This window comes from Phasianus colchicus, chromosome 5 (genome assembly GCF_987193195.1).
Source record: "Phasianus colchicus chromosome 5, bPhaCol1.hap1.1, whole genome shotgun sequence".
Classification (NCBI taxonomy): Eukaryota; Metazoa; Chordata; class Aves; order Galliformes; family Phasianidae; genus Phasianus; species Phasianus colchicus.
Genome location: NC_143440.1, coordinates 16,198,250 through 16,212,580, shown reverse-complemented (window position 1 = coordinate 16,212,580; position 14,331 = coordinate 16,198,250). Strand labels below are relative to the sequence as shown.

General features: G+C 36.0%; 1 protein-coding gene across 4 annotated transcripts in view; it reads right to left on the bottom strand.

Annotated features, from left to right (window-relative positions):
* CHID1 (chitinase domain containing 1) overlaps positions 1-14,331 on the bottom strand; it is a 108,582-nt gene that overhangs the window by 54,105 nt on the left and 40,146 nt on the right. For all 4 annotated transcript variants that reach the window (XM_090140636.1, XM_090140635.1, XM_090140637.1 and 1 more), the window contains exons 9-10: positions 11,587-11,688; positions 9,143-9,298 (exon numbers count right to left, since the gene is read on the bottom strand). In XM_090140636.1, the coding sequence (XP_089996762.1) occupies positions 9,143-9,298; positions 11,587-11,688 (258 nt within the window). The remainder of the gene's footprint in view (positions 1-9,142; positions 9,299-11,586; positions 11,689-14,331) is intronic.

Below are 14,331 nucleotides of genomic sequence, written 5' to 3'. Positions count from 1 at the left end.
ACTGTAGTAGATAATTCACTCTTGCACTGAAAATTGCAAGCACTGCCTGCCTCTATCACCCTGTCCGGTATTTGAGTGCAGCAGCTGTACTCTCCAGACTTTGACTCCATGTTACCCCTCTCACCTGACTGATGTCCTCAAACACAAATGGGGCGTGCACGTACCTGCTCTAAGCCTGACAATACAGCTACTTTGAACTGCATGTGAAATAAAATTCTGGAGAAATTTTCTTTCTGCTCTTCAACCACAGGGGCTGGTAAATAAAAAAAAAAAAAAAAAAAAAAAAAAGCTGAAGTTATTTGTAAAAGTTGTGATATATGGAGAGATTTTAAGGTTTTCAAAGACAGTTTCCTTCTGAAATAGATAGTAAATCCTACACTTCAGTTAATTACAGAAATGACTATATTAAATGGTAAGAAACTAGCAACTACTCAGGATTTACAGATATATTTAGGGCATAATCTTGTAGATTTCATTCAGCTTCCAAACAGTGCATTTGTAATAATCTTTTTAATAGTACTTATCTTTCTAAAAGGAAGTGAAAATCAGAGTCTACCTTGATTTCTATCTTAGCCATGAACAATACTATGTTCCAGTAACATTTTTGAAATACACCTCTCATATTTTTAGCACACAAAATCCAAAACTAATTTAGAATTTGTTACTCAGCATTCCTAGACCCATTTTCCTAAAACAATCACAAAAGCATTCAGTGGTGGGGAAAAAAGAAAATCACCTTCTACTTCCCTGTACTAATAACATAGAGAAATGTCTCAAGAAAATGTGAAGAAAATATTCATTGCACCTTTTACAGTTACTGAACGCTATCAGTAGAAACCTCATTCAATCACCCGCTGTATAACTCAAGTGTAAACAAGCTGCTCACACAAATCAAAAGCTGTTAATGTTGTGGAACACACTTGTACTTCTATTATTTCAAAGGCTCTGGAGCTATATGCTTCATTATTATTTTCTGTAAGTATTACTTCAAGCCTATTCAGAACCTTGCGTATTTCACAGGCTGGTTCTTGACTCGCTGAGTCCTTCCATCAGGAACTGGATCATAGAATCGTATCATAGAATGGCCTGGGTTGAAAAGGATCTCAATGACCATCTAGTTCCAACCCCCTGCTATGTGCAGGGTTGCCAACCACCAGACCAGGCTGCCCAGAGCCACATCCAGCCTGGCCTTGAATGCCTTCAGGAATGGGGCATCCACAGCCTCCTTGGGCAACCTGTTCCAGTGCCTCACCACCCTCTGAGTGAAAAACTTCCTCCTAATATCCAACCTAAACCTCCCCTGTCTCAATTTAAAAATTATTCTGTGCACTTTGTCACTGTGGTATCTACTTTCTCCAAAATCATGCAAAACAAACACACACATTTCTTCCTGCCCTCCAAAATAACCGTGCACAAAAACACAAGAGAACCTTTAGAAATGTCTGACTTTCCTTGTTTTGTTTTTTTTTTAAACAGAAATTCTTCCATTGTCTTGTACAAAAAAACATCAATATTTTTTTTGTAATGTTACTGCTTATGGTAATTCTGCTGTTTAAAAGCTTGTCAAAATGAAAAGAGGCACTCAGACTTTATGACTCTGTACATCAATTTTTAGTACAAATCAGGACTGAGCTTTTAAAATAAACTCTAACAACACTGTAACGCATCATGAAGCAGTCTCGGTGCAAATGGATTGTTTTCTGGATGACACAACACAATACAACACACTAATTGCTATGAGTTTCAGTCCAGAGGAACAGACTGCAGATAGTCCAAAGAAAAATATATTGCAAGTACTGGGTCACAAAACTGCTGTGCCACAGTGCTTGACAATATACTCATAGCCAAATAATGAAGACAAATAATGACTTCAGCAGATCAGAAATAAAAAAGAACCAGTTTAACAGCATGTACCCTAAGATACAGAGTTTGCTTTAAAAAAACCAAACAAACATAAAAAGTGCTTCTCTTTAGCAAATAGAGTATACAATTGTCTTATAAAATTGTCGCCATATAAACTCAACCATTAAAATTATATCAGAGTTACTAAGAACTAACTAACTAGTAACATCCTAGCTCTAAAATCCATATTGATGATATTTAGCTCATTTCAGCAGGCCTATAAATAGGAGTTCAATACCAGAACCAATGTCTCAGTGCACTAAAGAAAGGTGAAGACATGAAATCTTTACAGGGATTACAGGAGAAAACTGTCTACGAAAGACAACCAATACCTTTATTCAACATCCTAACTTTGTCTGAGTTGAAGGACAAGATGCTTCAGAACAGCTTTCATTACTTAAGTATTACTTTAATGATCATAAGGTGGCTTTTCTCTCAAACATACAATGGTCAGATTTTTTGTTTGTCTGGGATTCTTGTGGTGATGGGGAAGATGAGAGACAATGTGAGGTGGGCTGTTTTTTCTGAGGATCCAGTATGTTAATATGCCACTTTCAGTACTAAGTTAGATTTCTACTCCCTATCTGCACACAATTTTGTCTTCCTTTGCACTCTTTGTACATTATAGTGGTTCCTTTCATGGAGATCCTTGTGAATTTTCTTTTTGTGCTCTACTTCTAGTATTGAGAAAAGGAAGATGGCCAGTGGTCTCCTACAAGCACTTATGTTCTACAACCCTTTAAAATGAGGGTATTTTCTGATAACAATGACTCACAAAGTTAAAAAACAGTCACCAATGCTTCTTTCTCCTGACAGTAAGTACTGGTGCAAATACTGGTGAAATTTGCAGCCACAGCTCAAAAAGAAGAGCCCAAAGTGGCTGAGTACGAGGTGCAGCTGCTAACCTGATGTAAGATTAAAAAAAAAAAGATCTTTGGGGCATAGCATGGCATCATACACAAAATTCGTAAATGATTCCAGCCAATAATAAAACTATTTTCATGATACCTAAAGGCTGATCAGAGTCTGGGTCAAGTCTAGACTCCATGAAGGACAGAAAGCTGTCCTGAAGGATAAAGATCACATATCTTGGTTTTAGTTCTAACTGCTTTCTCAGCAATCATGACAATTCAATTCATTTGAACAGATTAATATTAAAATTTGGAAATGAGGATTGCAAAATCTTCAATGCAAAACAAATACAAAAGCTACAAGCTGCTTTCATTCGAGGCTTAGAAGAAAAAAATGCATATTAAAAAAAAGTATAAAATGGAAAAAAACCAGACCCATACTAGATATCAAACAATACCCCTCCTTTAGCAAAATACAGATGATTTCATTGCTGTCAATTTTCTAGTAAAGAGAATACGCAATCAGAGCCTGGCTCTATTCAAGCTTTTCAGGTAGTTATATAAACAAGCCGTTTCTTACAGTGTTTGCATTCAGAAAAATGTATTCCATTACTTCATTTCATTTACTTAAGTCTACCCAATTTTTTTAATGGTCAGACACAAAAAACAAAATAGCGTAGAACACTGTTCCGCCTAACCATAACCAATGGGGAAAAGAACATAGATATATATTAAAAAAAAAAAGTCAAAAACAAAACAAAACAAAACAAACAATGCATTTTTCACAGGAAAAAGTCAGAAATGCTCCCAATATAGAAATAAGACAGAGGGATCCAACTGTCTACAGCCAGCACCCCAGGCCATGCGCCCCTATCAGTGGAAGCTAGGTCTCAAGGTGACCAATAAGCCTCATCCAAGCTGCCATTTGTTGGCCTAAAAAGAGAAGGACTCTGCAGGAAGATTTGGATTCTGAAGACATAGAAATTTACTCTGCATACTGTATTTAGTCAGCTCTGCAACTTCCTCTAGCCTAAGTTGTATAAAAATACTAATCATATACAGGAGGCCCCTTTCACCACCCCAAACAGTTTGCAGTGGTACTGAATATTGGAAGTGTCTTATGGGGACAGTCAATACCAGACAAAAATTAATAATTACCTTTTCAGCATTGAGCATGATAGAGGATGGGGCAATTGGGAGTTAAGGGACTAATAGCAGAGCAATCTGGACGCACAGATGGCACTACTTGTTCTATGTTTTCTGTTAATCATCATATACTTAAAGAGATTCAGTCAGCACTGGAAGTGTTTTTAGGTTCATCACTAGCGATCTCACAAGCCCAAATAAAACTTTCAAAGCAACAAGCTTTTTTCACTTTACTGTACACTGGGTGCATACACCCACATGCAGATCTGTAAATGCAAGTCAAATTTAACTCACAGTAAAAGCTTCTGGTTCCTATTTGTTTGCTTTAGATCACAGAAGTATTTTTCCCAATTCCATCATGCTGTCTTCTAATGGTTCAAATATGAGAGAGCAAAGAAATAATTATATCATTATAATTTTGTCAACATTTGAGTATCTAAATATTGCCTGTAGCAAGCGAATTAAATACTAAATAAAGAATCCTTAGAGAAAGAGAGGAGCACATTTCACAGCAATAAATTGTACATCACAACTGACTTTTTGTTTTTTAAACAGATACACATTCATCCATAACCAATGTGTGATAATACAATGGAACCTCAGATCTAATGACTTGTCTAATAAATACAAGCCACCTTTCCAGCATTTCTGAACAAACATGGAATGTGTTTTTACATAAAAAAAAAACAATTGTACCAACTTGGTATTTAAGATAATTGTAGCAGAAATACTAAGTCAAGACTTGAACCAGTGATTGAGCACCTGGTGGGAAGGCAGGGCCAACCCAGGGGAGCTCAGGTGTGTACAATGCATCTGAGTGACTGGGAGAGGTGGAACCAGGATCCACCCCATCCCAGACTTCATGTAAGAGTTGGCAGAGGGGATAAGGGGAACTCTGTAGGGATCCCTGCCTATCTGAGGTTTTCCAAAGGTATGTAGTATCCTTTCTTTATTTCTGTGTCATATGGCTGTTACATTTGAGCAAGTTCTTCCTTGCTGCAGCCTAGGGCCTTGCTACTCTGCTGTTACTGTTGTGCTTTTCATTGCACTGCAGTTGTGCTTACCACTTGGACTAGATGACATATAATGATTTCATTTCATAAAGTGTTCTAATTTATCTGCGTTAATTCACCTTCTGTTCCTAAGGGGAGGAAGAGCTATCCATGCAATGGAAGCCACGTGTAACAGAGTGTCACAGTGGAAATTTAATAGAATAAATCTCTTGAAATACTCCTGAATTATTTAGACAGTTCTAGAATAGAAATAACTTTTTTCCAATGCCAGGCCCAACTCTAATTTCCTTCTATCATGCTACAGATCTGCCCCAGCACTACGATTTAGGAAGGAGCTTAACAGTCTCCCAACGAAGTGGAGAAGTATAACAGATCAAGAGGACGTTCAATCCCACAGGGCTAACTGGAACATCAGTTTATTTGAAATATTAGTAACTGCCTGAAGTTACATAAACTATGAGTAAAACAGATTAAATCAGGAGACAAAATCTTGATGCAAGGAGGTAGTAGAATTCCTGGGAGAATCACAGCAGGAAGATAAATGTTGTAAAAACCTTGAAAAGTTTGAAGAGCAACAGCCTCCCTTAAACGTGTTTTTTGTTACCTTCTATGAGAAAGTCATGATTCACTGTTGACCCAAATCTTCCTAAATTGCTGCTAAGAAATTACTGCTAATAAAAAACAGTAATTCAGGGCAAAAAGCTCATCTCTAACTGTTTAGAAGTACTACTTTTTATTACCTGCTATTTAGAGAATGGAAGGCAGCCAGTAAAATTCTCAATAGAGCTCAACATCCTCACATAGCAAGTCATCTTATTTTCCATCTCTAAATAGCACAATGCATTGTCAAATTAGTTTCTCCCTTGCTTCAACTGGCAATTTATTATATCAATCTTCTTAAGTGCTTAAAAAATTAACATAAAAAATTCCTATTCAGATTCCTTTAAATAAAAGCTAAGCACAGACAGCATTGTCTCACAACAATGGAGTTATTCACATATCTACTTTCAACAGCTACATTTGGAACAAAAGCAGCCTGAATGCAGGATATATTCTTAAATTATCTATAGCCAGGTAGAACAGAAAGGTATCTTCTCTCTTGCAGCACTATACAAGAAAGGACGTAATGTCTTTAATAGGTAAGACTTTGCAGGGGTGTGTTCAATAACTATGGCTGATTTATTAAATATAAGAGAGAGCCTTTGATTTACGTGGCTTTTAAGTCACAGCTACCACCAGACCTTATCAGCTCCCATTTTGTCCAGGTCATAAAGGCTGTGTATTTTAGATGGCATGGGATGTATAACACCACTGCATCATTGTGTAACCTCCCATGAGAAAACAATGGATATTATTGCAATTGAAATGTAATACCCCAATGATTAAGACAGATTCTAAAGAGCAGATAGCTAAAGGGGGAGGGAAATTACAGGAAGGTAAAAGTTTCTGAGATTGAGGGGCTTGCTGACCTAACAGGTATAAAAAAAAACTCCTGTTTAAAGACTGCAGGAAAGCTAAACAATTTTAGCTTTGGGAGAGAGTGAAGAATTATTTATCCAAGATGTATGCTTTTGAGGTAAAGAAGAAATATTGTCAGGGCGCAGTACCAGTAGAAGACAGACTGGAACAAACTGATCATTAGAGTAGCAAGTCAGCCACATCAGCTTATGTTCTGACAGGATTTTAATGTGATGGTAAGTTTTAATGTACCTTAGCAGTTCAGACACCTGATTCTTGATAGCCAGAGGGCAGTAAACATTGCCAGAAGGACTGGAGGTGATATGGGGAATCACAAGCATACAGCCTTTATTCCAGTTTATCATTTTGTACAAACTACATCAGAACTAAATATACATGGGAACGTAGCTTCCCTGCAGCTAAACTGCAGTGGTACTTGTTAGATTAAAGCATAAAAATGTGCTACGATCTCCAAGACAAACTTCATTGTATTAACAAACAGCAGTTGTGAATGAGCTGCAAGTCAAAGATCAACACATTGTTATGGCAAAAATAAGCAATAGTTCCTGCTGTAACAACTCTCAAAGACAAGCCACATTGTGCTGTCAAAGAAAAATTGTTTTCTTGTCATTTACTTCTGATTTTTATACTTGGGCATATAAAACAAGCATACTGCTTGTTCTATAGTGCGTATGCAGACAAGGATGTTATACAGAAAGGTTCTATAATTTTTCAGCAAAATAACCAAGCAGTTCTACCTTCAGAATATATTCTGCATTAAAAAACAGAGCTATAGAAATAGAAGTTCTATTGAAAATTATTTTTATTTAACGATTAAAAAAAAATTCAGTGAATTAAATCTGCTGCATTCAGAGCCTCCTTCCATTACTTAATTACTTTCTATCTTGAAGAAAAACAGAAACAACGAGACCAGCAAAGATTTCTGCACTGTCTTTCTGCATGTAAATTTGTGTTTAAGCTATCTGCATGTAATTCTATGTATAAGCTATAATAACAATTTAAATATTGGCCTGTTGAAGATCTGTATGTGCAACAAATCTCACACGAAGAAACATCTACAGTGACAAAGCTGATACCTCCATTCAGCACTTAGCTGAAGAATTGTTTTATTCTTAGTCTTATTAATAGTGCTTTATCTTAATCTATAAGTACAACATACAATGGATGCCTTAAAGAAGCACAGACTCTAATCTTCATACTTTCCACAGATCATGAATAACGCCTGAATTACAGTCACCACCGAAGTAGAAGATTAAATTCACTAAGGAGCAAAGGTAAGGAAGATAAATAACGGAGTCACTCACTTCTCCACTGAAAGTCTATTTTTTTTAATATTGTATGAAGAAAATACAGAAGAGACTTTTTTGTCATTAATTAAAAACCAATACAAATTGATCCTATAATATAGTCCAGAGTAGACTGTAAAACCATAATAGCATGTAGTATGTTTTCAAAAGAAAACTTCACTGCAAAAGATGTGGTTCAGTAACCAAGATTCTATTTTGCTAGATAATGCAGCATTTCTGCCTTGCAAAAGGACAGCAAAGCTACATTAATTCTGCTGAGCTTACACAGTTATGACTGCAAATCAACAAAGCTTTGAATACTTAATATTATTTCTGCCTAACAACTACAACTAACTACAATGAAGCCATTCTGGTATACTTTCTGTACACTTTCCACTGTAGACAATGGTTTTTCTCCCCACATGCTGTAGTCATTTTCTGCTACCCAGAAATTCAGACAATTTTGCAAAATAAAAAAGATTTGTGTCTACAGGATTATAGCAGAGCAAATGGCCAAGGTAAAGCATGAAGGCATCGGAGGCAAATTAAATGACAACAAAAATGTTTGTGTAACCAAAGGCATGAACATAAAGTCCTTATCTTATACAGTCTATCCCTTAATATTTCAGTGCCCAACACTTTTTAACTACACTGAACTATATGTGTGTAATGCACCTAGTAATCTACGAGCAAAAATCAGAATAATCACCTCGTGCGCTTCAAGGCTTGGTTTTATTTTATAAATTAATATCAAACTTCTGAGAAAGCCTGATTATTTTTTTTTTTCTTTTTTTTTTCCCCTGCCAAACTCATACTGGTTTTATTGCTTTGTCTTCTGGCTTGATGCACTGTACCCCTACTGTGTTCCTGTGAAGCTGCTTATTATTTGTGGCTATTACCCAAAACTAAAACAACCATTATCTTTGGAGAATCAATATAAAATTTCAGGCTATCTTTCAAAGACATCCCTTTATCATCTTATGGATTTTTGTCTCCAGGTGGGCTTACTACAGCTTTTTCTACTCAAAAGAAATTTGGTGGCCTGTTGCTGTTTGACACTAGTATCAAATTTGAAAGTAATAGGTAACAACTTCAGGAACTGAGAAAAAAGAATCTGTAGGTCAACTATATGAAACCCAAGTGATATAGAGCATAAAAAATACAGCAAAACACTAACAGAAAGATGACAAACCACATGTATAACACAGGTAGAGGAAGGAGAGAAAAATTACACAACCATTTTTCCTATCAGTGTTCTAACAGAATACCTGTACCATCTATCTGCCCTTCTGTACAGCAAACAACTGATCTTACTTTGTAATCAGTGAACCACTTTTTCATGCATAGGTTTATCACTTTTGCCATTTCTATGTTATCAACACATCCATACTTTTAAACATAAATGATTATAAATTTCCAAGTTTTTGAGAACATCATATAAAAGTACTATCCAGAGAAGTCTTACCTGGTACCGAGGATTGGCTCCCCCAAGGCTCCCAAAGCAGAGTAGTCCATGCCATAGAAATTCAGCCCTAGAAGTATTTTATTTCTCCATTTTGAATCAGGATCCAATACTTGAATACAGGCTCGTACCCAGGGCAGTGGGGAATTTGGACCAGGTCTGTTGAGTTAGTAAAAAAAAAATCAAACAAGCTGTGAGAGGAAGTATGCATTTGCCCTCATTAGCCTTTTCTTTTGAACTAGTGTAATTGTAAAGAGCAAACTATGGTACACAAAACAGTGAAGGTTAATCTACAATCCTACAAAGGTTCCATGCATATTCCTAGGTGGCTTGAACTATCGATGCACAGAGGGTGCTTGCCCCACTCAGCCTGGTAATTCACTTCTGTGGTGAAGAGACATGAAACTTTTTACTGTGGGTTTCCACCTAGCACATTTTCTCTGTCATGGAGCTTTGCACACTGCCCACAAAACATTTCAAAAATCTGTACAACTTCAGTTTTTTCCAGTACCTTATTAATTCTGTGTTGTACTGTACTCTAGCATGATACACTGGAACAAAATCTACCATTTACTTGTAGAAAGATCTATAAAGGCAATGACTGATAAGCAATACAGGTTTCAGTGACTGCTTAAGGTTTGTACACTACTTCTGCTTGAAACCCTAAACAGATAATTGTCTACTAACAACAAAAAGCTACATGAATGAAAAAGTGTAGCACTAGAATACTCAGGATAGTTGAACTGTCCTATATGCAGTATCAGGCTACTTCGCCTCCTAGCTCATCAGGGACGATAGCAACAAGTTTTACTGCAAAAATTCAATAACATGATAAAAGTAAAAGCATGTTCTAATCTTATAACTATAAACATAATCTACTTTGCTAATTATCTGCCTCAAAGCCTTTAGGATATCAGTGACATTAAAACCATGTGCTAACAGTACAGAAATTTTGCTGTGTTATCCTACATTTAAAATACTCAAACCAATCAAAGTTAATTCAAAAGAAGATTATCTGAACTACTTTTTTTTCAAATCCTTTCTCAGAAAATGTATTTTGAACACAATGGGCGTGTTAACTGAAGACTGCCTTCCTCATGTGTTGAAGTACAAAAAAACCTAGCTTCAAGTTAGATCTACGTAGCTTAATGTAGCAGTGGAAGAATTAAGATGAGACTGTGCCATAACAGGTCTTGCAATTTTAATATGTCATAAAGCGTGGTGAAGCTTCACCACACAGGAAAGTTGGTAGCATACAGTATAGTGTGTATCTCTAAATGTATCCGAGGTTCTACATAGGTTTGAAAAGTCTGTAAGAAAGTCCTTAGCATCTCATCTTCACAGAGGTCAGATTTACATAGAAGAAAGCTACAATGGTTATCTCTATGCTGCATATTTCAGCAGAAGAGGGTAGCAAATAACCATTTTAATTTCAAATATGTTCCTTTTCCCTAGGGTGCTAGGCTTGATGATCTAGTAGAAGGGTCTGGGAAAAGAGATAAGAAAGAGATATGTAAGCTTAATAGAAAAGAACTTTAGTCTCTTCAGAAATAAACCTGTATAGACCCTATCAAAATGCTAGAATGCTACAAGTGGCAGAGGTCTTAGTGATGTAATTCATGTATTTCTACATCTGCCAGCTTACCAGAAATGTTAACTGTAGACAACCATACTGAAGCAAGATAATTGAGTCACCCTGGAAGTCAAAGAGCATTTCTTTATCTGTAATTTGGAGATGAAATGAATCACACTTCTGGAGGATGATGATGTTAAAAGTCTGAGTTTAAGGACCTCTCAACTTGATTGCTGTTCTACTTCCAAAGACATAAAAATCATAAGTTCCTGAAAATGAATATTCACGTACAAGAGTGGAGTTTTGTGTTGCTTTTCAGTTAGATCAGCTGCTTCATTGAGCTGCTGCACAACAGCTGTAGAAATACAAAGAAGGGACTAGTGGAGGAACATAAAAACATGTTTAACCATGATCACATCAGCAGTGCTGTCAAAACACAGTCTGCTGCCTCATGAGGAATCAGACAAGTGAGTTGTCAATTGTGCTTTAAAGCTATTCTTTCCAGTGACATGTACAGGATATTCTGTACCAATTGTGCAGAACTGTGTCAAATAACTAAAAGTGAAAAATTCACCTGGAAACAAGTGTCACAGTACCAATAAAAGAATAATTATTTAGCTCAGGTGCAAAGCCTTCTAAAATACTGTGTGCCAATTCTTCACTGCAGCTAAATCCAAATTATTTGCTGGTTCAAAGATCAGCTGTTCTAATTACTAACCCAAAACTTTAGTATCTGATACAGTCAATACACACTATCCGCTCTGTGTAAATTTAAAAAATGACAAACCTCACATTGTAGATTTCATAATACATATGAAATAGGAATAGGAATCAGTTACTTCAGTTTTTTGTTTTTCTAGTGTTAGAGTCTTACCTTTGTGGTGTCGAATAGTCATATGTCATGAGACTGAAGCTGTCTACTGCTGAGGCCAACTGATCAAATTCTTTCTTTGTGAACATTCCTGGCTGGTTAGTCCTTTTAAAACAAATTTAAAAAACAAATAATTAAAAAAAAAAAAAAACAACCAGAAAGAAATTATTTTCACAACCTGGCTGACATCCCTGCCCACAGTGTGTGGGTTGGAACTAGATGACCTTTAAGATCCCTTCAAACCACAATCATTCTGTGATTCTATGAAATTGAATGAACCCATTCTGCCCCCAGTTTGAGGAAATTCCACTCTGTGACCTTCATCACACAAAAGTTTAGCTATGCCTTCAGTATACCGTTATATGAATTCTTAACTCCCTCTATTTATTTTAATTAAAAGCAAATAACTGTATTCATCATTTACAAAATCTAGCTTCATGAGATGAGAGGGTGCATTTTTGACAGTTTTGGGTTCATAGAAACACTTGACTTTCTTCAACCATTCAACCCGACCAATTACTGCACACAAGTTCTGAGTATGTTTCAAAAAGAATTCAAAACATCAAACTAGCAGTGCACAAAAGGAAGCCTTAAGCACATGGCAAAGATGCAAGGAAATCACTGTCCTCAGCCAGAGAGCTCTGAGGCACAGGTAGAGAAGCCGTTTGTTATCCTAAATAGCCTGGGAGAGCAGGGTTTGCAGGAGAATCCTACAAATAAAAAAGTAGTTTAACAGCTACAGCCTCCTCTATAGGAATGCATGAGATTACACTTGAGAACAGAGGGGAAGACACTGAAGACTTCACAACTTTCCAGTGATATTACTTTTCCTAGAAATTAGCAGATGACCCCTATCTAGACAAAGCACAGATTAAAACCACTCATGGTCCAACTCAACTGTAAAATCCAAAAAGATACTCGGTAACAGATGCAAGTAATAAAATGAAAAAGAATCACTTGTTTTGACCCTTATCGCTTTTGGATCAGTGTCTAAATTCTTCATTCAATATTATGTGCTAAATGGATCACCAGAACATAACAGCATTCATTTATCAGTTTAAAAGGACACTTTAGGAAAGCAGTTAACAGAGTACAGGTTATAAAGTGGGGCAGAATAAATCATTTAACATATGTCATATTATAGGTGAGTAAAGCATGAATGACATTTGCAAGTCAGGTCAATGAATGAGACTGAATACACACTGGAATACGTAGCCCAAATTTGTACAAAGCATAGCGCTGTTCTAACAGGTTCAGGTTTTCAGAACCAGTGATATACTTGTCACATTAAAAAGCAATTCCAATCTTTTCTTTCTGAGGTTTTAACAAATTAAAATAAATGTTCACTTCTGGAACCCATTGCTGGACCCTAATTTTTTGGATAGTTATCTGCTTGTGATTTGCTGCAACTGCAAGCTACAGCTGTTTTCCAAAATAAAGAAAATGAAGGACATTTTTGAAATAATGTCATGGCAACCTGGATGCCTGCAGGCAATGCAATTCCCCAATGAAAACCCCAACAAAACACATTTTCAGTAAATTGATTTTGATTACTCATGACAGGAAAAGCATAAAAAGTAATTATAATGTGCATTAGATATTATAGTGAGTTAGATTGCATTATAGATTAAGCTGGGTAGTATTTTAATGAAACTTGGGTGTAGAGGGCAAGTAATGTATCCACTTTTCATATGAATTGTCAAGGAACATGGAAAAAATTGAGGTTAAAATGGATATAGTCATCATTTTCTGCAAAGCAAGCTTGTAACCAAACTATTTTAACTACAAAGGAAATCCATTTGAGAAAAAGGGCACAAATTTCCAACTTAGAATAAATCTGGCAGGAAGGAAGATGCTTTGCCCTTTTATGGATGGCATTTAAAAAAGTACCTAAGGATAAAAACAAGTATTTTTGTACAGCTATTATTCTTCTTATTTAAGGTTTTCTAAACACTAAAGTAATCCTAACTTAAAGGCAGATATGTTCTACTGGGTACATCATTGAGAAAACTACCACAAAGAAATTTGAGAGACTCTGCACAGAAAATACAACAGAAATTCATGAGAGAAAGTTTTTAATGTAACCCAATTGTCTGTCATTCTCTTAAGCTCTGAATATCATTTCCAAAATACTAAGCAAAGTGACAGAGTCCATCAGCACTTACTTACAGTGTATAAGATACATACTAAGGATACCTGGTTATTGTCAGATGACCAGAACCATGGTGATTTTTTCTGCTTATTATCAATGCAACACAAATGCAAAGGGACAGAAGGCACATACATGAGCATGACTGGCAGGAAAAGCAAATGATTTACTATATCTCAAAGTCTTTTTGCTTGGAACTAACCCTGACGTGAACTCTGAAGTGCTTCATTTTCTTTATCTTTGAGTTCACCTGAAGATAGCACTGGATAAGACAGTGAATAAGGTAAGTACAGGATAAGATAGTGAAGTCATACACTAAATAGAAATCTGCTGTGTGGAAAAAGAAAAAAAAAAAAAAAGAAAGGGGTCCTTCTGATCTACAAATATACTGAAATTACGTAATGTGTATTATGAAGGTGAAAGAATCTGGATTCAAGAAGTAAATTTAAAGCAGTATTCATAATAGCTTATAGTAAACCCTTTTTATTGCTATTGTTAGATTGTTTGTGTTCTTTTGCCTCAATATCTTATGCAAATTTCATTCACCTTCCTTAACATTCTTCTCAGATGACTAGTGTTCTTACTTGATTCTTACATCA